The sequence below is a fragment of the Polyergus mexicanus genome, unplaced genomic scaffold, assembly GCF_030449975.1.
Source record: "Polyergus mexicanus isolate NDT 795.1 unplaced genomic scaffold, iyPolMexi1.0 SCAF_12, whole genome shotgun sequence".
Lineage (NCBI taxonomy): Eukaryota > Metazoa > Arthropoda > Insecta > Hymenoptera > Formicidae > Polyergus > Polyergus mexicanus.
The window spans coordinates 7,323,628-7,346,528 of NW_027223332.1; the positions used below are offsets into that span (position 1 = coordinate 7,323,628).

Sequence of the window (22,901 nt, forward strand, 5' to 3'; positions counted from 1 at the left end):
CGTTTCATAGATATCGCGAGAAATTCATTTATAAAACAATACAAAAATAAATTCTTAAATTTAAACTATAACATCTCCATATTTTTAATCTAAACTTTGGTTGATATCTTATATGCACAAATATTTGTACATAACTTATTACATAGGCATCACACAAATATTTGAATTATAATACTTCTTCAATTATTTCGCAATTCTCGCGATGTCTCTCTAAACTGACGCTGTCTTTTATTGAAATATACGAAATAAATAAATAAATATTTTTTCATTCCGATTTTTAATTAATTAAGCTATCAGTCGTGCTATTGGCTGCCTTCTTCAATATATGCGTGTTAAAAAAATCTGGGGCAGAAATTACTTTCGTTTAGAGAGATATTTAAAGTTAATAAATTTAATGTTTCGATCTCAAATCGAGATAACGCCTTTGGCGCGGTACATTCTTTTTATAAATCTTCCGAATTTCGTGACAATTGTTTTATACATAATGTTCTTTTTTGCATAAAAAATCACGCACACAACTATTATACATATTGTATATCTATCTATAGAGATAAATAGAGAAATGATATACTATCGCTGAGAGGGAAGATATAACGTGATTATTACTCGAGTGCGGAAACAAAACAAGTGGTCTTCGCGAACGCGCAATGATAACATTATTTGATCAAAGTAATAACGCTGTTACCTCTTTTTCTCGCTAGATGTAAACTATGTCTATACAAGTCACGTTTCGTGTATATCAAGAGCTCTGCAATTAAAGTAACTATCTCTCTTTCTCTTTCTCGCCAACATGACATTATTTTCATTACACGATCTTGTATTGTGTATCTCTCTCCATCTCTTTCTCTCTCTTTTATCTCTAAATGTACAGAATTTAAATTATGTATATAGGATTTTAATTGTATAAATAACCTGTAACATGTACATATATATTTTTATATGCTTTTCTATAACGTCCTTCCTTGAAATAGATAGTTAAATTATAATAGCTAAGACTACAAGAATTATTATACAAATAGATTATTAAATTACAATAATTATTATAAGGAACAATCAAAGTGCAAAAGTAACTTGTTGCACTTCAAAATATTCACATTTACATCAGATCGTTGTGGCTTAATCGTCACTCTATTATAACAACATTCGTCATGTTTGATAATTCAAATTCATCATTCATCGTCAAAGTATTAAAGCAAGAAATGTATTTGTAATTCGATAACTTTCAATTCATCCACGGTGGACAGGATGTCGGCGGTTGATATGTCTGAGAGATTGGCACCTGATAATGCTGCATTGCTTGAGGGGGATGCTGTAGCCGCGGTTGTTGGTGATGGGGCGGCGGTGGTGGTGGCGGATTGCAGATTGACTGCATCAATGGATGCGCATTGTAAGGAGGCGGCTTCGTCGTGTAGGGAGGCATCTGATTATACTCGATGTTTAACGGTTGCTCTAATGCGGTACTCTGAGTAGGAGAACGATTACCGTCAGCGGGACCTGAGGACAGCAGCACCACGTCCTTGAAGATTTTTAAATAGATGTCACATATCGCATGTACAAGATGCAATTAATATCGGATCTTCGATATACAGAAAAAATTGATACGATTTTGCAAAAAACATATAAATAATGTTTAAAATTTAAGGCATTAGATGAAAATAGTTATACGATTCGCGCGATAATGAATCAAATTATTTCTACCTCTTGGCCTAATCTGGGGTGGAGGCATGTTAATAGGAGGTAATCCAGGGCAGATTGAGGGTGGTTCTCCTTCTCTCGGAATCGGCGGTGGTCTACCCCAAGGAACTCTCACGTGATGATTTTGCCACGGCGCCTGCGGCGATGGGGGAGGCGGCAAAGGTGGACCGTTTCCAACAAGAATATTCCCAGATTCCGTCATTACATTCTGCTCATTTCCTGTTTGTAACATATATCATGTTCATTGAAATTACAACACAAACAGGAAATTTTTTACATGATGCGATATCATATACCCGACATACCTGAAGATAGACCTGCGGGCTTTTGATCCAAGTTCCGTTTCTCACCTAAACGATTAAGATGGATGATATGAAGGGAAAAATACGACATATCCTTAAATAACTACAATATATATACAACATAATGTTATATAACATATGGTAAATTATGCGATGAAATATTGTAAAAGAAAATTTGCTATTTCCAACATAATTAATCTTGATAATTTCAATATCTATTCATCAATCACAAACGTAAATTATAAAAGCAAATGTTTTCTAAATTTGGATGCAAATCTAATAGCAAATTAGTTGCATAACAAGATCATATCCATATTATAAGATGACTGCTGCCGGTTTTCTTATCTTCTGCTTGAGAGATCACTGTAGCATTAAAAAGAAGAGTTTAGTTTTCTAAACTCCTGAATCTAATCTTATAGGATTAAATTAGACATTTGCACAATATTTCACGCCATTAACCATTGCCAAATTTGCATAGCAATTTGGCAATCGCTATTAAAGTCTGAAAGCAAGCAATGCAATTTTTACATTCTCATATGTATTAGATGGTTACCATTTAATAAATATGATCAGTTCCACTAAAAATATGAAGCCATACAGTTATATATATATGTATATTTGCCATCTGTAAAATAAATTTATTTATTAAAACTACATTTTTCAAATTTTTTTCACTTTTTTACGATTATTCAGGCCACTGCAACAAGAACGATATAAGGAACATTATATGATATCTATAAATTATGTAATCATTTTCTCCCCCCCCCCTCTCTCTCTCTCTACATATATATATATACATTGTACATATTAATATTATATTATCTATATAAAAATAAGACATGTTTGTTCGAATGCAATATAGATCATCTCTATTCTTCCTGGATAGATATAATCGGGTGCAGACTGCGTTTAACCTAAAAAATATAAAGTCCAAGATATTGAACTTAAAATAGTAATATCAAAAATATATATGTAATATATATATTTCTTAACAGAATCCTAATAAAGTGTAAGCATGGTTAATATTGAATAAACAAATACTGAAGTGAAAAATCACAGGTTACACTTGCACATCTGAAAATGCAGATTTATTAAAAAAGACATTATAAAAAAAGTATTGAAATCAATATACTTGAAGCACTTTCACGATTGTATAATATGTGCAGTGCTTTTTTTGTCTGATCTAAAATAATAATAATAAATAAATTTAAAGATAATTATATACTCCCAAAGCACATTCTATGCTGTATCAGATTGTAATAATCCTTGTTATTTCCGGATGTCCGTTTCGGCAGGTATCCTCAACAAATGCATAAAAAAGCAGTTCGCTAAGACGAAAATTAAAAGATCAAAGAAAGTTGATATAATATGCGCTTAACACAAATTATTATTTATATTAATAATACACTATGATCTAAGAGTATTAAGAAAACAATGCTAGATACCTATCCAAAACATATTTTACTTCTAAAATAAATGATTATCGCATATTGTTCCCAAATTGCATCCATATGAATGCATCGTAGTTATGTACATGATAAAAAATATTATTACCAACAACAAAGTTGTATTCAAGAAGGAATCTGGAATCTGATTAAAAAATTGAATGTTCTTCAAGAATACAATCTTCGTGCTGGTTTATATTTTTTTATACTATTTTATATATCGTATGTTTCATAATTTCCAAAAGATATCCAGCATTTTTTCAAACTAAATACTCTTAGTTACAGACCTGGATGTGGAGGTGGCATTAGCATCTTGTTTCGATCTCCATGTGGCAGACCCGCAGGTATGGGTGATGGACCATGTAAGACTTGTTGTTGTCGATCACCTTCTCTGCTTAAACAATGCAGGTGCGAATTATTAATTCTAAATTAACAATCGTACAGAAACATTTCAAGCATTTAAGACAAAAATCACCTGATGCACACCCTTGGATACTTCTGAAATATGGAAAATACCTGGTTTTACCAGATCACAGTTAATCATATCAAAACTTACGTTAAAATGTTCTTAGAAACATAATTGTAATGTCACAAGACGTTACAACATACATTTAGATAGTCTGTCAATTATTTTAGCTGCTGTACTTTTTTCTGCAAAATAGCAACTATTGTCGCATTCCATCTCTTTTGGCTTATCACTTACACTAAGAGAACATATAATAATTAGTGATTCTGGCAAAAACTGTATTTAGATTTATGATTCCAATGTTATAGAATCATGGACAACATGAGGAAAATGTAAGATAATTTATTATTATCTCTGCAATTTATTTTTGCAAAGATAATAAAATTGTTCTATAAAAAAAGAGAAATCTATATAATTATTCAAAATTCAAAGAAAGAAATAATATTTTGTGGAAGAGCAAGATATATCCATAATTATAAAATTGCCGAACGTTTATAACTAAAGCAAAAAGTTCAAACCACTAGTTTACACTTCGAGTTAAACTATTATTATGGTAAGAACTGCAAAATAATTTATCAATAAGGATATATCCGGATCTTACCAAACCAATGAGTCTTGCCTATAGTTATTATCTGTATTATAAAATTTCGCGGAAAAATATAGCATTATCTGTCTGCAGATATATCAGTCAAATATAAAAAATATCTATTACAAAAACTTTATAAATCTGATTATATTTTTATTTTCCGCGCTTTTAATACTATTGCAATACCTCATTAGATAATGCAAGAAGCAGGTTTCTGTAAGAATACAGTACATAGTTTATATAGTACATGACACATAGCTTACATTTTCTTCATGTCAAATTCTACAATAATTTATAAACATTTACTATAAATGAAGCATAAGCAATCTGAAGCAAATGTTTCTTTATTTTCTTAATTTTTTCTATCAATAAGATCAATTTCATTCACATTTTTTTTTCATAAAGAGTTTTAATCCTCGATTGAACTTATTGCATGTTACACTAGTATTCTGTACTGAATATTTTAAACTTTTCTTAATAGTATTGATTTAAAATTGTTCACTCTTGGTAAACCTGCTTTATTCAAGCATACAAAAGTTTTTTTCTCTACCAAGAGATACACAACTAAACATATAATCATTACTAAAGTTACACACATTAAATTATATACTCCTTATATTATATACAGGTACATGATTTACATGTATACAAGGACTATATAACGTAACTTTATCAAGTTACATTAATTTATACATTGTAATATCTCACTTTTTTTTCTTTCTCTTTCTTTCTCTCTCTCTCTCTCTCTCTCTCTCTCTCTCTCTCTCTCTCTTTCTGTATGAATAAGAATAATTATATTTTCTTCGACTTACCCTGTGCCGTGACGCTGCGCAGGTAGTGGAGCGCATTGGTATGACGGTGATAGTTCCTGCAACATATATTCAAGAGAATTCATTATGTAGATATAACAATTACCATTTATATAATCACGTATTTCAGTTTGTTACATTTGTGGCAGACGATACTTTACCTGTCCTCCCTCAACATCTGAAAATCTTCTCTTTACTCCGTGAGATTTTTGCTGTTCCGGCGACTCGGGTTTCTGCTCGAATTGCAGATGTGGCATCGTATAATGTATTTGCGCCGGTATATGACCGTTCTGATATTGTATGTGCTGAGGATGATATTGTATTTGAGCTTGTACTTGCGGTGGAGGTATGTTATGAAAAGGTATATTCTGCGGCGGCATTTGCATCTATAAATAATTAAAAAAATATATATATATATATATATACCATATGTTATATATCCTTTTCACATATGAGCCTCTCAAAAGCCAAACTGATCAACTCCATTTTTTGTAAATTACTTAATTTTAATACTAGAGCACTACTTATTTTTACAATGGACAGTAAAAATATGAAACAAAATGTCTAACCTGCAATTGTCCTTGTGGTTGCGGCATTTGCTGAGGCTGCTGAGTTTGATAGAGCCAGGGAGCGTTCTGCGGTGGAGGCGGTTGCGTCGGCGGCGGTACGCTGGTAAGAATATTCATGGAATTCGGCATCTGGCTGATTGATGGCGGCGGTACTATTTGCGGAGGTGGTACCGGCTGCGGTAACGGTCCCTGCTCCATCGGACATTCTTGCTGATGCTGAATCTCACCGGCGGGAGGAAGAGGCGGTTGCGAATGATGTTGGGGCGATTGGGCGTTAGGAACTAGAAAAGTTTGCGCGGACGGCGGAGGAGGTACTTGTAAGTGAAACGGTGGCGCATGACCTTCGAATTGCGGAGGTATTATGTGTTGGGCAACAGCTTGAGACTGCTCGTGATTCTGTTGCAGCTGGGGCGGAACAATATGCTCGCCGGGTTGCAAAACAAACTGAGTTTGTGACTGCGACACAGGTACCTGTTGATATTGTATCTGGTAGGTTTGCGGTACCGGAGGCGGTGGTTGATTCGGCGGAAAGTTTGGCGGGGGAAAATGAAGGTGTAACAATGGCGGTGGCGGTTGCTGCGTTATATTGAGCGGCGCTGCAGGAGGAGGTTGTTGCAAATTGACATTAACAGTTTCGATAATTCCCTGGGACGGCGTGGCGGGCCTTTGCATGTTCGGTTGCGTGCACACGTACGATACTGCCCCGCTCACCGGCGCGTTACTACTCGTTATAAAGTTTTGCTGTGCAGGACTTTGCGGTGGCGGTTGACTCATGACGTACATTTGAGCCATAGGCTGCGGTGAGGACTGCGATCCTGGTTGAATTCCCTGGATTTGTAATGACTGACCAGAATGTATCTGATACTGAACTTGACTTACTGTCGATGGAGGACCGATTAATTGTACTTGCCCAACATGTGGTGGTGGTGGCATAAAAGTTTGTATTTCCTTCAAAATATTCATTTATATTACAGGATTTATTTTCTTCAAGCAATTTTATCTAATAACAAAATATCTAATTCGAGTTTAATCATGCATACCTGAGCTTGCGAAGATGGAACTAATGGTCCAGTATGAGATGGTATATGAACTCCTGGAGGAGGAACTGATACACCAGGTCCTGGAGTACCAGCTACAGTAGCCGTAAGAATTGTTGCAGGCAATGTTACAATATTACTTTGTGGATGTTGTATAATATCTGCCAAATAAAATTCTAATTAATTTTTAAAAATATATATATTTTTTTCATAAAAATATATTAACAATATATAATTCATATATCTTACCTTGATGCTGTATTGCAACCATATTTGGTTGGCCTAAGGTACCAATGTTCATAGTTTGGAATTGTGCTATATAAACAGAAAAAATATTATTACAAAATTTCTGTGGATACAATTATTGTAATCTTGAGAATTGAGAGCAATAAAATACATACTTTGCGGTATATGTGATTGTTCTATCACTTGCTGAGGTTGTACTGGTGGTGGCTGTTGTTGAATATAGGTCTGTAATTCGGACTGTATTGTCTGTATTAAGTTAATAGCCAATTGTTTTGCATTTTGCAATGCTTCCGGCTTTGGATGTCTAAACAGGAATATCTTATCAATAGCTTATCTTTACTTAATTATTAAATTGCTTAAAATCTCAGGAATTCTTACTCTATATACAGGTGAAGAGGTTCTGGAGATTCTGCTCCCACAACTGGATCGATAAATTGGGATCCTCTACCTCTTAAAGTTACATTTGCTCCAGTTTCACCTTTAATGTAAACTAAATTTGCATCACCAACACCTAATATTCGCCAGCGTAAATCAAAACCTTGCGGTGCATTCTCGATACCAATGCATATCTTTTCCTAATAATTTGTAAATATTTTCTATTAATATTGCTACATAAAAAAAAATTGTAATTGTAAATAAAATGTGGAATGCAGATATTATTTACCACAGTTGTAATTCCGGAATGTAAACTCATAAGAGGTGGTGGAGCATTTGTAAATCTGCTTGGTCTATTTAAAGAACTTTGATGTTCTGTCTTAATAATTTCATTAATCTTTTGGATTGCCACTGTTAAATAAAATATTTATTACAATAATACACCTTCAATAAATTTAAAAAAAATTATATATAATACATACAGTCAACATTATGTCTTGTATGTCCCTGTATATATAAATACAATGGCCTCTCATTTGGACAACGCAGCTTTTCTTGTTCTGTCATAAAACGCCCACGTGTTGATACAGTTGCTCCTAAATTAACATAATATAGAAAATTAATAAATTTACATAAAGGATATATAATATAACATAACAATATTATATATGTCAACATAAAATAAAATACCTGAATACGAATTAATTTCATCCTGTGTGTAACCCTTGGTAAGCAAAGTTCTAGCACTAGGTGGTGTTTCGTTAATCTCAAACTCCCATGTATATGTCTCTCCATTTTTAAATGCTGCATTTGATGCCGCTATCTAATTGCAAAAGTTCACACATATTAATTAAAAAAATGTACATCTAGAGTACAACTGTGAAAAGACAACAAATTACACACATGCATTACTGCACCCAACATACATGTACCTTATTATTAGAGTCAGAACCTTTTATTTTTCCCTTAGCCATAGAGATAAAATGTATACTACTGTATGCAATATGGCAATTCTCATGACCCTATCTTCAAAAGCTGTAGATTTAAATCAGAAATAAGCCATATGGAGTAATGATACCAGATAAAAATAGAAATATATAACAATTTCTATCAACATACGCGCCACAAAGTTTTACCGAACATCATAGCACAGAAATCATTGGAACGGATTGTCTCAGTATAAAAGAAGATTGACACACAATCTCACACGCGCTCTTTTTATAAAACGGATAACTTTTTTCTTTCAAGTGTTTAAGTTGCATTAAAGTCTACGGCAGTCGCAGTTTTCTTAATCGCCTATCGGTGATTAAGTATTTTTTACGAAATAACTAATTCACTCTCTCTCGATTTTGCAAACTACTCTATCGTAACTAATACACCATCGGAGAAAATAAATTGACATACATGCTATCAAGGCTATCTCTCGGCACTGCAATGCAACCGCCACTGCAATTGCTGCGCACGACATCAAACTTATTCATCAAGGTGACGACGAAATGTACTAGGATAAAAACCAACTGTAGGTAAATTCTTGTATCTATTGAATATTGAATGGATTTTTTAGATATTATCTTACGAATAAAATGAGATAAACAATATACGTCTCATTCACTTCGAAGAATATATCAACATTTTTCAAAATACAATATATACAATACAATTCTGTAAAAAGAATGAAGTATATTATTAGGATGATGTTATGAAATGTTTTCTATGTGTGGAATAAATCTATTTAATTATGTAACATTTTACATGTATACTATCTAAATTTATAATTAAATATAATCACAAATTAGATCTTATATGCGCTATTTCACGAAAAACAGTATCAGATTGACATACTTAAAGTAGCTTATCTCTAAAAATGCTAAAGATAACAATGTTATCTTATATTAGCTAGCACCATTCATTATTAACAAAAATCTAAATATATTTTCTTGAATCATGACAAAAACAAAATTTTATTAAAATTGAAATAAACTATTGAACAAGTAACAATATTATTTTGTCAGAGAATTATAGTATGGTTTACAGTGGTGTTTTATATTACTTTTGTTCGACTATTTTTCATAGTGAGTTGTAACAATCAGATTCTCTCGGATTCTACAATACATTGCTTTTGTGATTATCAAAATACTAACTTGTACTAAAAAATATTCCACATACTTTAGGCTTTATTACATTAATTAATTTTGCATTGAAGTGCTATATACATTTCACTTGTTACATTTGCAAATTATGTATGTTGATATACATGTCCTAAACGAGAAATATTTAGGCAGAGTTTGCACATGACCAATCTTTCCCTCTTGTACTTATCATGATTTTTTAACATTGTTATACAATATTGTTATACTATATTTTTGGTTTCTACATAGATCTCAATTAAAACAATAAAAACAAATTTTGTACATTTCCAATTCTAAACATTAATCCTATTTGTTTAATTAATTAATAGTTAATATATCAACTCTACAGCTGATACATTTAAATCATTTTAATGTTTAAATTTTAAAAAATATACATATAATATATTCTGTATATATATTTGCTGAAAAATTAAAATGCATATAATTTCATTATTAATATATTATAAATATTATCATAAAATTTGCATATTTTTCAGAATATTGTATTTATTAATCATAGCAATCATTAAAGTCAAGATATCTATAAAATTATGAAAAAATCTTGGGTTAACACCTTTGGCATGCCTGTATGTGGCTCACTTAAATCAAAGTATTTTAAATGATCACAAGATATATAATTGACAAAACTTGACATATATATCCAATATAATTTATCTCCAATGGCCAATTAAGCAAATATGAAGAATGTCAATATTACATACACAAAAGATATTACGTGTAAAAGATAAGCTCAGGTATTTGACCTTCATCAGTGGATGTACCATTATTATCTCCCAACTCGCTACTGAATTCGAATTTCACTTTTGTATTTCCTGAATCACAATCCACTAATACTGTTCTTAATCCTTTTGTGCCATAATATGAGCATGGCCCCTGAAATAAATATACATAATATTTTTTATAAAAAATCATATGTATAACAATATATATAATAATCATTGAATAAATAGCAAGTTTGTGATAAAACCTTGAAGGTTGCTGATGCTGTATAAATCGTATTTGGTAAGATTTCCGCTAACTCTTTAAACATTAGACGGTATGTGTACTTTGATCCATCACAGCTAAAACTTGTTGCATTTGTAGCTATCACTTTTCCCGACGCAGTGTGAATTAATTCCACAGATACTTCATATATCGCTGGTTCTTGTGTGCTACCATAAACTCCATAGCCAATAAGAAAAATACGCCTATCCACACTAAATCTACAAAAATTAAAATATTTTATAATATCGGGCATTGCGCAAGTATTGTTAACTATGCGCTATGATAAAATTCAAACTTAATTACCGGATACGATCACTAGTTCCAAAATATCCCCATCTACTTTTAGTATGCTGAAATCTGCACACAGTCTGTTCCTTGCCTGTCACACAACATCGTGGCATTGTTTGAAATCCCACTGAAGGTTTAGGATTCAGTATAAAATATGAGAATAAAGATAAAACCTATAAGATATTTGTTTATTAAATATCATATACATACAATATAGCTCTCCTAAAATTTATAAACTCCTTTTAAGAATGTAATAAGAAAATTTATAAAAAAGATATGTATTTAAGAAGTATTGTAATACTAGCCTCTGAATAATTTAATAAGCCAGATTGTGCCGGACCTGCGGTAAACTCTTCTTTTGACATAAGTGGAAAACGAACCAATGACAGAGCGTTACCTAGGACCAGACGTTGATTTTCTGGAGTAACTGGTGATTGCTGCCTTACACATTCAGCCTCTGACCACCTATACAAAAATTTAAAATAAAAAAATATATAAAATAAAAAAAACATTCTACAGTTGCAACATACCTTAAAACAGCCTGAAACAGCTTAGATTCCCTAACACGAAGTGTATCTCTTTCCAAGACTATCATCAATGTATCGATATCAATATCTGTGAATCCATCTGCATTGAGAGCCTGAGTTGTGAATCTATCTATCGTATCCAAACATACCGAGGCTAATTGCGGTTCATCAAACAGACGGGCTTGTGTTAACAGCAAAAAAGCATTATCACTGGTCAAATTATTTTTTAAAAAGTCAACGCAATGCTTTTCTAAAGCGGATACTGCATATTTTTTAGCAGTATATAGCGTTGTCATCACAGTTTCAGGATCTATCTGTATCTCATCAGTATATAGAAAAAGTAGCACTGCCAAAAATGCAGCAGGCTCTACATCAGGTACTTCTATTTCTGAAGAAGCTGTAGCAAGCGTTCCATTAAACATTGCATCGAATACAGCGCTTCCAGAAGACAGGACTAGTTTGTGAGCTGGTATGCGTTGTTGTTGCGCTCCTCTTCCCACCAGAAAAGTCACATCTGACAGTATTTCATTATTAAAAAGAAATACAATTCTTTCGCGCATCGTCGCCTTTGTACCTTGCCAATTGTATGTAACTGCAGACTGATTTTGTGTGGAAGAGTTTTCTAAGGCGATAGTATTCTGTGGTCGCCCTTCCAAATATGACGTATTCGCCGCATTAATAGGTGGTCGGCTGAAAAGTTTAAGATTATGACAACTAAAGTATCAAACTGATGAATATCAAAGAGCGCACAGTAAATAATACAATATTTGAAACATTTTTATATATAAACAATAATCAGCTATCTCACTCTATGTAAAACTGACGTTTGACATGAAATTGTCGCGGTGCTGCTTACTTATCGCCGTTCGTGTACGAGGCCTCGCTTCGCGCCACGGACGAGCTCGTCGTCGGCTGATCCTCGTCGCCGACAAAGTTGAGCGCTCGTCGTGCCCGGTAGAGAGTGATGTTCCGCAGCGGTTCCCGCAACAATGACGATCCATTGCCTCCGGTGGCCGTCGAACTGCTAGCCGTCGCGTTCTCCGTCACGTCACTTTCGTCCTCGGCGAGTGTCGCCAACCGTAGACCCTGCAGCCTCGACGCGACATTGGGCACCTCGTTCAGGGTGGTCTCCGTAGACATAGCGTTCCCACACGAGAGAGAGACGTAGTACTTGCCGAAGTACTGCCCCGTCTCATTTAATCGCGTCGCTTCGCGCAATCGACGGCCCTGCGTTTGCCGAGTGCGATTCTTATCCTCGTCTTATCTCGCGGTCTCGCGATCCTCTTCGGACACGAGCAAATTCTCGCTCAACGTGTAGACACCGAGAAACGACGACGCACTACAACGACATCTTACCGAATTCCTATCCTCGTCTTCGCTGCAATCCGTTTATCCCCCAAGACCATACGTGAAGGGACTGCAAGCTGGAAGGGATAAATTCTCGTGTGTCGGCACGAACGGCATCGACGATGAAATGTACCCTCGAAATCTGTGTGCTGCGAAATATGTAATTAACCGCTTCGATTATATCTTTCATAATTCGCGGCTTTATATATCTTGATCATTTTAAATATTTATTAAACTACAATTTAACTCTTGGAGATTTTAATATTTTGCACTTTTCGTACTTATTTTCTCTGTTCTTTTTCGCGTTTCAAAAGTATGCTCACATTTCATATTATTAAGTGCAGAGAGTGCAATAGTAGCGAGCAATGAACAGACCGAAGTTGCGAGTAATCGATTATTTCGATACTTCGAGAATCTTTCGAATTATCGCCATTCCCGAAAACGCGCCGCGTACCGCGAACACGTATCTCGAGTTGCTCCGTATTTTTCGAGACGTATCTGTATCTGAAAGTATTTCAATCTCGCGCGCGATAAGTTATTTAAAGTATCTTAGAAATGTTTTGTTCTAATGTACACATTGTGCAATTATTAATATCGCGATTTCGCTATTGGCAATCAGAATCTACGTGCCTGATATCCATTGTAACGATCACCGCCATATTTCTCGCCAAAGTGCATTGTATATGACCGTTACCAAGTATGTATGCATTGTACATTGTTTTCTAATTAACTACATCAATATATTGTATTTTATGTAATTCGTTATTTCAACTATTCTTAATATCTATTGAAATATAATCGAGAGAGAGAGAGAGAGAGAGAGAGAGAGAGAGAGAGAGAGAGAGAGAGAGAGCAGGAGAGAACTTTACTTTTCTTTCTATATATGTTATATTTAAAGAGAGAGAGAGAGGAAATTTATTACTTTGATATTTTACTATATATATATATTATATCCATATGTTTTGATATTGTAAAGTCGCATATTAAATGAATTATTATGTGTATATATGTGTGCATTCTCTTTATTAGGCTATTTTTAACATACAAAATAATCGCCTCTCTCTCTCTCTCTCTCTCGATAATATTGTGGGTAGAATAAAAAAACAAGCTAAAATAGTAACAGAAAAGTTCTAGTCTTTCTACGAAACAGGAAAACTTATCTACAATTACGGATCTTTTTAGCAAAACAAAATTTATTAGAAATTTATTTTTTTCTTCTTCTGTCTTGTTCAACTATTTATTTAAACAAAATCATATATTATAGAAAGGAAGATGAATGATAAAATCAAATTTTATAAACAAGTATATTAATGATATTTATGTACAATGTTTACAATATACGATACAGAAAACATGTCCGCATGTTTATGGTGTTACATATAATACAACAAATATTATCAACTCATTCAAACTATTAATATACGGCAGTTATGATGAGAAATATATGTGTAATCGAGAATAATTAAAAAACCATTAATACTATAAAACATACATAAATATTGTAATATAAAATAGCAAACTGCTTATTTCTCACAAAAATATGTACATTAAAGATTTCTCAGATAATTAATGCATTAATATAGGGTTATCTTGCCAGTATATATAAATTAAAAATACAGATGTTACATTGCGCATCACAATATTGCATAAAGTGATCGAAACTCAAAACTATCAATACGCGGTGCAAGAAATTTACAGGAGGGAGATAAGGAAAATAGTTTATGCATTTTTTTTAATCGATCCGACTGTTGATCCAATTTCTTTTATTTATATGCATTATGTCGATGTGCAATGGAATCTGCAGAGGAAAAAAACTTGATGCTAATAACTTTACAAGTATTTTTCCGCATCTCTTACAATAATCAGATTTATTAATAATTGTCATGGCTGATTGTTGGCACGTCTTACTCATTCTAGTCAGCTCTTTCTATGAATCCTATTAGTTAAAATATGTATGTGTGTACTTTGCACCAGGTTAAGTAAATTAAATAAATTTTAATAGACTATGATTCACACATTATTTCAACGCAATAACGTGGATTACAGATCTATACATAGACGTAGAAAATTAGATACTAATCAAAATACTATATATTCTATTACAACTATATCGTATGTATTAGCAAGTACATACAAATTTATAATATACAGAAAAGTAAAAATACAGAATGAAAACTGGCCGCTGGTAAAATGAAAAATGGATTTGGTAAGCTAAAGTATTAAATTAAATGAAACGCACATCGAGACATACGCTTATTATATTAAAAATTAATGAAATTATTCTGATATTATTCTAAAATATTGCTTTCGCTTATCACCATCTCAATCAACTACTATTCGTTGTCTCCATTTTTCAAAATTTTTCTATCAAAATAATTATGATAATAAATAGGAGGAAATTATAAACACTTTAAAATACACTAAGAAAGGTTTTCATAAACGAAGCAGCAAAAAATATAAATCTATTAATTGATGACAAACGCGTCATTTACGAAACGACGCGTTTCACACGATAATGTCTAATAAATTAATTATGTAGTTAATTGTCATCAGAAAATTGATGATACGATCGTTGGTAACGTTTTCATTGCGCCCTGCTATCTGACGAATGTTGGTACTCTTCTTGTTCTGTATGTAGTCTCGCATTCGCTCACGTACATCCTCTCTCAAGTCATTCGCAAGTCAGTAACACAATTACACATACAATGTCCTGTCCATGTCATTAAGACACGAATCGATACTTTCACATCTCAAAATCCAATTCTGGATCCCTTGATTGACGCTGTTTGCTTTTCGTTCTTCTCGCCTTGGTCGCCGCGATTTTCTTCTTCTTCGGCTTCGGCATGATATGGCAACTACAGCCGCTTCGGATCATGATATGATCCAACGCCCACCCGGACCCGCTTACGTTGTTACCGGAAATCGTGGGAACATCATCGTGTTCCTTGTGATGGTGTTCTTTGTGATGGTGCCTTCTGTGCTCCTTCATTTCAATCTGTACGAATTGGAGAATTATCATATTAATTACATTAATATCTCCTAATTTCGATTATACATATTAACATTTATAGTTATACGTAGTTTTAAATAGATTGATAATACAATAGCAAAAGATATTGTAATGGTGAAAATATTAATATATCTCATCTTTTTATAATAAGAATCTATTACTCTTAATGATAGAATTATGATAGAGAATTTTTCGCGATCGCACCTTCGGTCCAGGATTTTCGACGATAGCGTAAGAATACGAGAACGTTTGCACGCATCTGGACTGGTTGCTGAACTTCCGGTCGATGAACCTGCACGGCTTATCGAGAACGTCTGGTCTGCAAGAAATCTCGTAGAAGCTCTGAACATTCTTGCCGTCCCGATAGAGCGCGACATACATATCTTCTTGATTTCGACCCCCGATCGGTTGTATTACCTCCTTTACCGTAGGACAGCATTCGACCGGGAGGCCCTCCTTGCCTCCTTCCTCACGTATAATCTTATGCATGTCTCGATATGTCATCTGCTTGTTCGTCGGCTCCTCCAGTGGCTCCTCTGTCCTACAATGGCAGACATTTCTCCTGTTTAATCGATTCTTATTTTTAATTAATTCTTTCGTAATCAAGCGTCTCTTTTCACTCTATTGATAATTTTCTTCGAAAATGCAAGTAGAGGGCATATGTTATTTACGAAATTTTTGTCGGATCAAATTCTAATCATTGCCGAACAACATGTACGATCGTCGTGTTAACAAGCGAGTTAATGGAGAAAATATGCAAAAAAAAAAAATTGAAAAATAAAATCATGTTTCGTGCTACGCCATGCTGGAGCCCCGTTGAATTTAAATCGGATTTAGCTCGCCATTGGAGGAAACGATATTCCTCCCATGTTGACCGCGCCCGTATCTAAATTACGCTGTAGAATGTTGTAGCGATTTCAAAAAGTTCCGCGAGACACGATATTTTACTTCGTTTCGAATACATTATTAGCATTTTATGCACAGTAATGATAATAATTAAGATAGCGTACCGAGAGAAAACTACCGAATAAAAAATGGACACGAAATAACAAATACGAGGTACATCACGTTTCAATCAATCATTATTCACAATTATTATTGAACAAAGAGCCATGATTACGAAAAGCACAAAAAAAGGAGAACATACAATATATCTTAATTAGAAGTTGTTGTAAATATTGAAAAATATTAATTTTGATTTTTGTATGCTTCAATTAGATCGAGTAAAGGAAATTTAATAACGACAATTATTTCCTCGTTTTATTCCGTCATATTTTATTCGAAAATCTTTACTTACCAGCGAGAGATATGTCCTCTGGAAGGCTGTTCCCTGGGCCTTCGAGAGGAGAAGGCTAAAGTCAGATTGTTGGCGGCAGTAAGCCGCGGGCGACACAGGACTGCGGTCAGCCAAACCACCTGTAACGAGAATCATGAGAACGCATAAATTATTTGTTCACATGTTTGACATCTATGATCTCTCTCTCTCTCTCTCTCTCTCTCTCTCTCTCTCTCTCTCTCTCTCTCTCTCTCTCTCACTCACTCACTTGACGCGACGCGATGCGAAGGAATCATGTCTGTCGCTCACTGGCAAAGATGCATGATCTTACAATAAATATTTTGCGTATTGTCGATTTGGAATCGCCTTGATAATAATATCGACGAAGGGATCGCGCGTGAGAAAATACTGGTACGCGACTGAGACTGGTACGCGAGAGAACGCGCGAATGAAACACGGTGTTAGTCACGCATCTCGCCCGAATCCGCGGCACACGTGAACGGGCGCGGTATATACGTGTGAGCTTACGTGGAGGTGAAAACATTAATTCGGCTTATAATTTTTATGCAAAACAGGCCTCACGGCGCCGCCGCCGCCGCCGTCGCCGCTCGCTGCTCGTTAATACGTAAGCGTGCCTCTTTCTCGCGCGGTACACCACACTTTCGATTTAATTGCGCCGTATAAGTCGTCATCGCAGGAAACACGCGGAACCGGCCTGCTTCATTCACCGAACTGAACCTCTTTCTTTTCTTTATTACTTCGCAAGAAGATTCTCTCTTACGATTCGCGTAAAGTGTAATATTTACAGCTCTAAAAAAATACGGGAAAGAAAGAGCGATATCGATAAATAACTGCAGAAAGTATATGCACGCAATATAGGAAGGAGCATGAATATTTCACAAATGGATTCTCTCCACAGCTAATTTTGAACGAAAAATAACGCGTATCGACAGAGATTTCTGCTCATAATTTATAATAATATACTGCGTTATTATATTATCAAGTATAACACTTTCCTTCCATATAATACATTAGGAATCCCTGTCAAAGGATAGAACGAAAGCCTCTCGCCGAGGTTTATATAAACGAGACAACGCGATATAAAGCCGACATCGCCGACGTTTAATTAAGCCATCGTTTCTTCGGGTGAACAGTTAACTAAGCGGCGGCGCCTCCCATACGAGGAACTCGCATTCGACAGAATTGCGCGTTCGGATTAAATGGATGTTTAATCACGCATCGAGACCACACATCGCGTACCCCGCGATTCTTATGGAATTCTTGCATCATTCGGGGAAGGAATTCTCTTGCTGGCAGTGCGATTTTAATCGCATAAAGATGTATTGGGTACGCGGTGGCAACACGACTTAACGATACTTCGCATTAATTGCTCGCTAAATCAAGATAATGATTATTACCACAATGCGACCAAATTGTCCGATCATGTACACGTGTGCCAATAAAAAGATTCGGTTATTAACATTTGTATTAAAATCGGATAAGTATATAACCGGCAGATTAATAAACTATATCATCTATATGAATTTAACGCAGCCTCTATGTTTAATATACTATATTTTCAAGAAAATGATGATATTTTATTTATAGCTGTCCTTAGAGACAATATAATTTCGTTCGTCGTCGAAGCCATAAAAAGATTAACATTTTGAGAAAATGACTGTTATATCCGACTTTAAGAGAAAAAATAATAGTAATCTTTGATATATCTTGATTCAAAATTATTTGTAATTATTTGCAACAATTTCTCTTTCGTTTTTAGTTGCGCTGTTTAAAAGTTACAGTATATACGCAATATTAAAAAATAGTTCATACATAAATAACTATAATATATCAACCTGCAGTAAAGATTATACCTCTTATACGCGAAATCACGGCCGCAAGATTTCACGGCGATGCTCCTAAAAATACGAAGTTAAGCCGTTACCTCCATGTCATGCCCGGACCAAGAGGATGTCAATTAGCGCCGTAAATTCTTTTCTCCCTTTTCCCGCATTTTTTACGATAATGAAACGAATGCTTTCTGCGAAAGTTGAATTTAACCGGACGTTTGTCGAGCCAAAAAGTACGATGAGATAATCCCGGATATATTTCTCTGGCCAAACGCGCACTCGTAATCCCTTTTCAATCGCCAGGCGATCATTATCCGTCTTCGCAAGTTTATCTAATGACAGTTCGCAGCTATCCCCATCTCGATCATTTTCAATCGTCGGCAAATAAAGATTTATCGCCACGACGCATCCGCGCGACGTAAAAAGTTGCTTGAGCTACGGCTACGCATTGCAAACTCGTTCCGCTTTTACGAGAGTACGCTGTATATATTTTCATACAGAAGGAATTCGTACGTTGATTACCGGACGAAAATACGAACCGGTCCATTATACGCCTTCACGCAACGTGAAGTTAACCGGAGATGACATTTTTATTGCTTCTTTGCATTCCAAACACTTTCGTTTTCCCTATAAGTAATTTATGTACATTCTGATTTACATTTCAAATCTCGGCCGCATGTATCTCTTATCTGAAAACGTTTACCGATCACTCTGTATCGATCAGTAACAATTATCAGTGATATCCTATCTTCCCGCCATTTGTCTAATTGTTTGAATATCTAATATGGAAAATTAATCGTTAGAGACAGAGAACTTTCACATGTTCGTATCGCTAGCATAATTAATCACAATCTCATTGACCTGATAATACACGATCGCACTAATGACACTTAATTCCAAAAGTTACTTAAATTATTCAAGGTGACGATAAAGCAACATTCTTTTCTCTCTCTTAATCCGGTTGCCTTGATGTATCAAATAGAGGTGGAAATATCGTCCCTCCCACGTGGAAGCGGCGGAAATAATTTGTGACGCAATTAGAGTCCCATAATGCATTGACGATGACGGCGAGGCCGGCGGTCGGTCCGGCAGCGGGGCCCGAGACTAGCCCCCCAGCTCTTCGTATCTCATGCCTCCCGGAATGCACTCCGGATTCGAGAGAGTTGCGATATACATACAGCTACGATATACTCGGGATATACCGATAATGTTCGGGGAATCGTGGAGACCGGTATCCGGATGAGAACGCTGCTTATCGGCCGACCGTGTTTATGTCGCCACGTGGGTGCCCACCCGAGTCCTGTTCTTTCTTTCTATCTTTCTCTCTTCCCATTGTAAGCTGCCGATCCGAAAAATCGGTCATGATCGATCTCATGTTCATGTATACACCCAAGTGTATATATACGCGAAGTCATCGGCGACTATATCTCAGCGGTTGTCGACGACTTAAAGTCATCTCTCGAAATGTATTTAGAAATATTGGAAAAGAAAAGAAACGAATTTCGATCAAATTACCGATGAAGAGGTGAGATCCGAGGGAGGATATTTCGTATTATATGTCATTGTTATAGACATTAAAAATTTTCAACTTTCTCCGATAATTCATCGGTCCACGAGCATGATTATTAATCCTTGCAGCGAGAAACGCGAGTAAACGGTTAATTAAAATCTCGACATTTTTCAATTCTCAATAGCGTATATAATCGGCGCGCGTTATTTATCGTTACCGGCGATAAGATTTACAGGGTACACCGTGCTGATCTAGGCAAAGATGTTATTATACATCTAAAACGTACCGGAAACACTAGAGAGATTACCGATCATAAAATATACACGCGCATTCGCGTAACAAGAGAATGATATCGCGCGAACGTAAATTCCATTTCAATGTAACGATACGCGCAGCTCGCGTAAAAAAAAAATCGCGAACGGCTAAATCGCGGTAAAAATTCGCGATCCTTCTATCACGATCGGAGGCGGCATTTAATGCGCGTACAAACATAATCCAGCGGGCATTCTCTTTCGCGCCATTGGCCGCGACTTTTTCACCTCCGGTTACCGCGGGTGCCGCGATTGGAGAAACGCGTGCCGATAATTTATGAGTCTGCTCGAGTGTAGCCGATGCGGTTTCCCGTTCGCAGAAACTACCATATACGTTTACATTGTGCGCCTGTCGCCGCCTGTGTCCGAGATGTCTGCTACGTCGTAAATAATAAGATATTGTCGTGTCTCCCTCGTTAACAAGCTATTGATTTGAATATCAATTCCGAATGACGAAAGATATCTCTTTCGAAATGCGCGCGGAAAAACGCACCGCGTCCCACTTGATTCGATCATCGTGGCTCGATTATGCGAAATACTGCGATAAGGCGTAATATAAATACGCGTAAGAGTTGCCTTTATTACATTGAAAAAATATCGGCGATTGATTAAACACATCGCGCGTTTATAGAGCGTAGGCTTCTGAGTTACATGAACATTGAATTGTGAGAAATCATTCGCGTTATTCACTCTGTAAAGAACATATTCATGTTAGGTCTACGTATATAATTGATTCGTCATGGAAAAATGTAATCTTCCGCGACTTTTACTGCTCCATTCATTTAAATTAACGTATATTCGAAGAAGAATAAGCACACTTTGGCACACAACGTACTTTCGGCTTTTACGCGTCTGTAACGATCCACGGATCGCATTCCGGCAAGATTTTACGACATGTTCGACTATAACACAGATTAGACGTCGTAGATAGTGTACTTTATACATACTTCTATACATAACGAAAGTTGAAGTATGAATACATATACAATTTCGATAAACACTTTTCAATATTTATTATTTATTCTTATCTCCTTTCTTAAAAAAAAAAAAAAAAAAAAAAAAAAGTGTTTTTTGCAAAAAATTTAAGTACCCTCGTTAATTCGTTTATAGTCGTGACAAGTAATCTGTCATTCCCGTCGAGAGGCGACAGATCATCGCTAATGATTCTTTAAAGGATCTCCACACGTTGACGAGCATGCGATAATTATCGGTGCTTCCGGATAATTAAAATGCTTGTACAGCGACAACGACAAATTAAGCTCGAGCCGCTAAAATAGCAGAGCGTTAAAACGGCCGGTTAGTCTTTGCTGGCAATCTCATTAAAGGTAATTTACACGATAAACTCGCGACAAGACTCGAAGCAGTGGCCCGTGTTTACCCAACTGTCAATGCAACGCTCGTATCATTAGCATAGTCTTTGTGCATTTATAAAGACAAGAGGTACTCCCGGCTTATTGCAGCGCCAAAGGTGGTTTCAACACCAGCATGTTTCGCCATTTATTAAACATTTCGTAAGAGTCACTCGATGCCCATCATTTTTGACGATTTCGTCAGCGCGATCCGATCTGTAATCCTTTATATTTTATACGATGTTAAAAAAAAATGTCATTACATTATTTAATATCTAAGAGAGAATACGAATTATATTTTGCATCCAAATTTTTTTATACATTCTTTTCCGATAACTGATCGAGAGCCACTTTGTCATCCGCGAGACGGATTACGATAGTGATTTAAGTCCTTAGCCATATACATCGTATATCGCTCGCGTCTAATTTCGTTCGTTCAAGGAATCGAAAAAGACATGACAAATAACATACGACGAGTCCACAATATATATTGCGCATCGACGTGTGACAACGCGACGCACGGCGCGAGTTAAGCGAGCGCAATGTGATTTTTTTCACCGTGGAAAGGTAAACATCGTGGAGCGCATGACAAACGGCAACTATCGAGTGCCTGTTAGAGATAGGTAAGGAGCAATGAAAGGTCCTCCAGCGTGCCGCCCGGCACAATAAACGGCCAACGTCGAAGTGGCTCGCACGGGAGGGCACAACCCGCGGGCTGTTTAGACAGCGAATGCTTCGCCGTATGTTATGATTGACGTGTATAAATATT

General features: G+C 35.5%; 3 protein-coding genes across 5 annotated transcripts in view; all 3 read right to left on the reverse strand.

Moving 5' to 3' along the window:
- Positions 1–239: 239 nt before the first annotated feature.
- LOC138938070 (KH homology domain-containing protein 4) lies at positions 240–9,039 on the reverse strand. Of its 3 annotated transcripts, none has more exons than XM_070304802.1 (16): positions 8,650–9,036; positions 8,463–8,565; positions 8,221–8,353; positions 8,013–8,126; positions 7,820–7,941; positions 7,534–7,730; positions 7,311–7,459; positions 7,159–7,224; positions 6,913–7,070; positions 5,873–6,820; positions 5,465–5,689; positions 5,307–5,362; positions 3,730–3,833; positions 2,001–2,045; positions 1,699–1,914; positions 286–1,494 (listed from the first exon to the last, which is right to left on the reverse strand). In XM_070304802.1, exons 2-16 carry the CDS (start codon positions 8,502–8,504, stop codon positions 1,223–1,225), a joined length of 2,847 nt encoding a protein of 948 aa, XP_070160903.1. In that variant the 5' UTR covers positions 8,505–8,565; positions 8,650–9,036; the 3' UTR covers positions 286–1,222. The 3 variants fall into 3 exon arrangements, with proteins under 3 accessions (XP_070160904.1, XP_070160903.1, XP_070160905.1); XM_070304804.1 differs by having other exon boundaries at positions 1,402–1,516; positions 8,650–9,039; XM_070304803.1 differs by lacking the exon at positions 2,001–2,045 and having other exon boundaries at positions 240–1,494; positions 8,650–9,037.
- A 314-nt stretch (positions 9,040–9,353) lies between these two features.
- LOC138938072 (BTB/POZ domain-containing protein 1) lies at positions 9,354–13,029 on the reverse strand. Its single transcript, XM_070304805.1, has 6 exons — positions 12,336–13,029; positions 11,483–12,169; positions 11,258–11,417; positions 10,968–11,125; positions 10,648–10,882; positions 9,354–10,553 (listed from the first exon to the last, which is right to left on the reverse strand). Exons 1-6 carry the CDS (start codon positions 12,617–12,619, stop codon positions 10,392–10,394), a joined length of 1,686 nt encoding a protein of 561 aa, XP_070160906.1. The 5' UTR covers positions 12,620–13,029; the 3' UTR covers positions 9,354–10,391.
- Positions 13,030–14,388: 1,359 nt separating this feature from the next.
- LOC138938288 (uncharacterized) overlaps positions 14,389–22,901 on the reverse strand; it is a 65,497-nt gene continuing 56,984 nt past the window's right edge. Inside the window, exons 3-5 of the mRNA XM_070305150.1 lie at positions 17,134–17,252; positions 16,041–16,377; positions 14,389–15,821 (exon numbers count right to left, since the gene is read on the reverse strand). Of these exons, the coding sequence (XP_070161251.1) occupies positions 15,570–15,821; positions 16,041–16,377; positions 17,134–17,252 (708 nt within the window). The 3' untranslated portion in view covers positions 14,389–15,569. The remainder of the gene's footprint in view (positions 15,822–16,040; positions 16,378–17,133; positions 17,253–22,901) is intronic.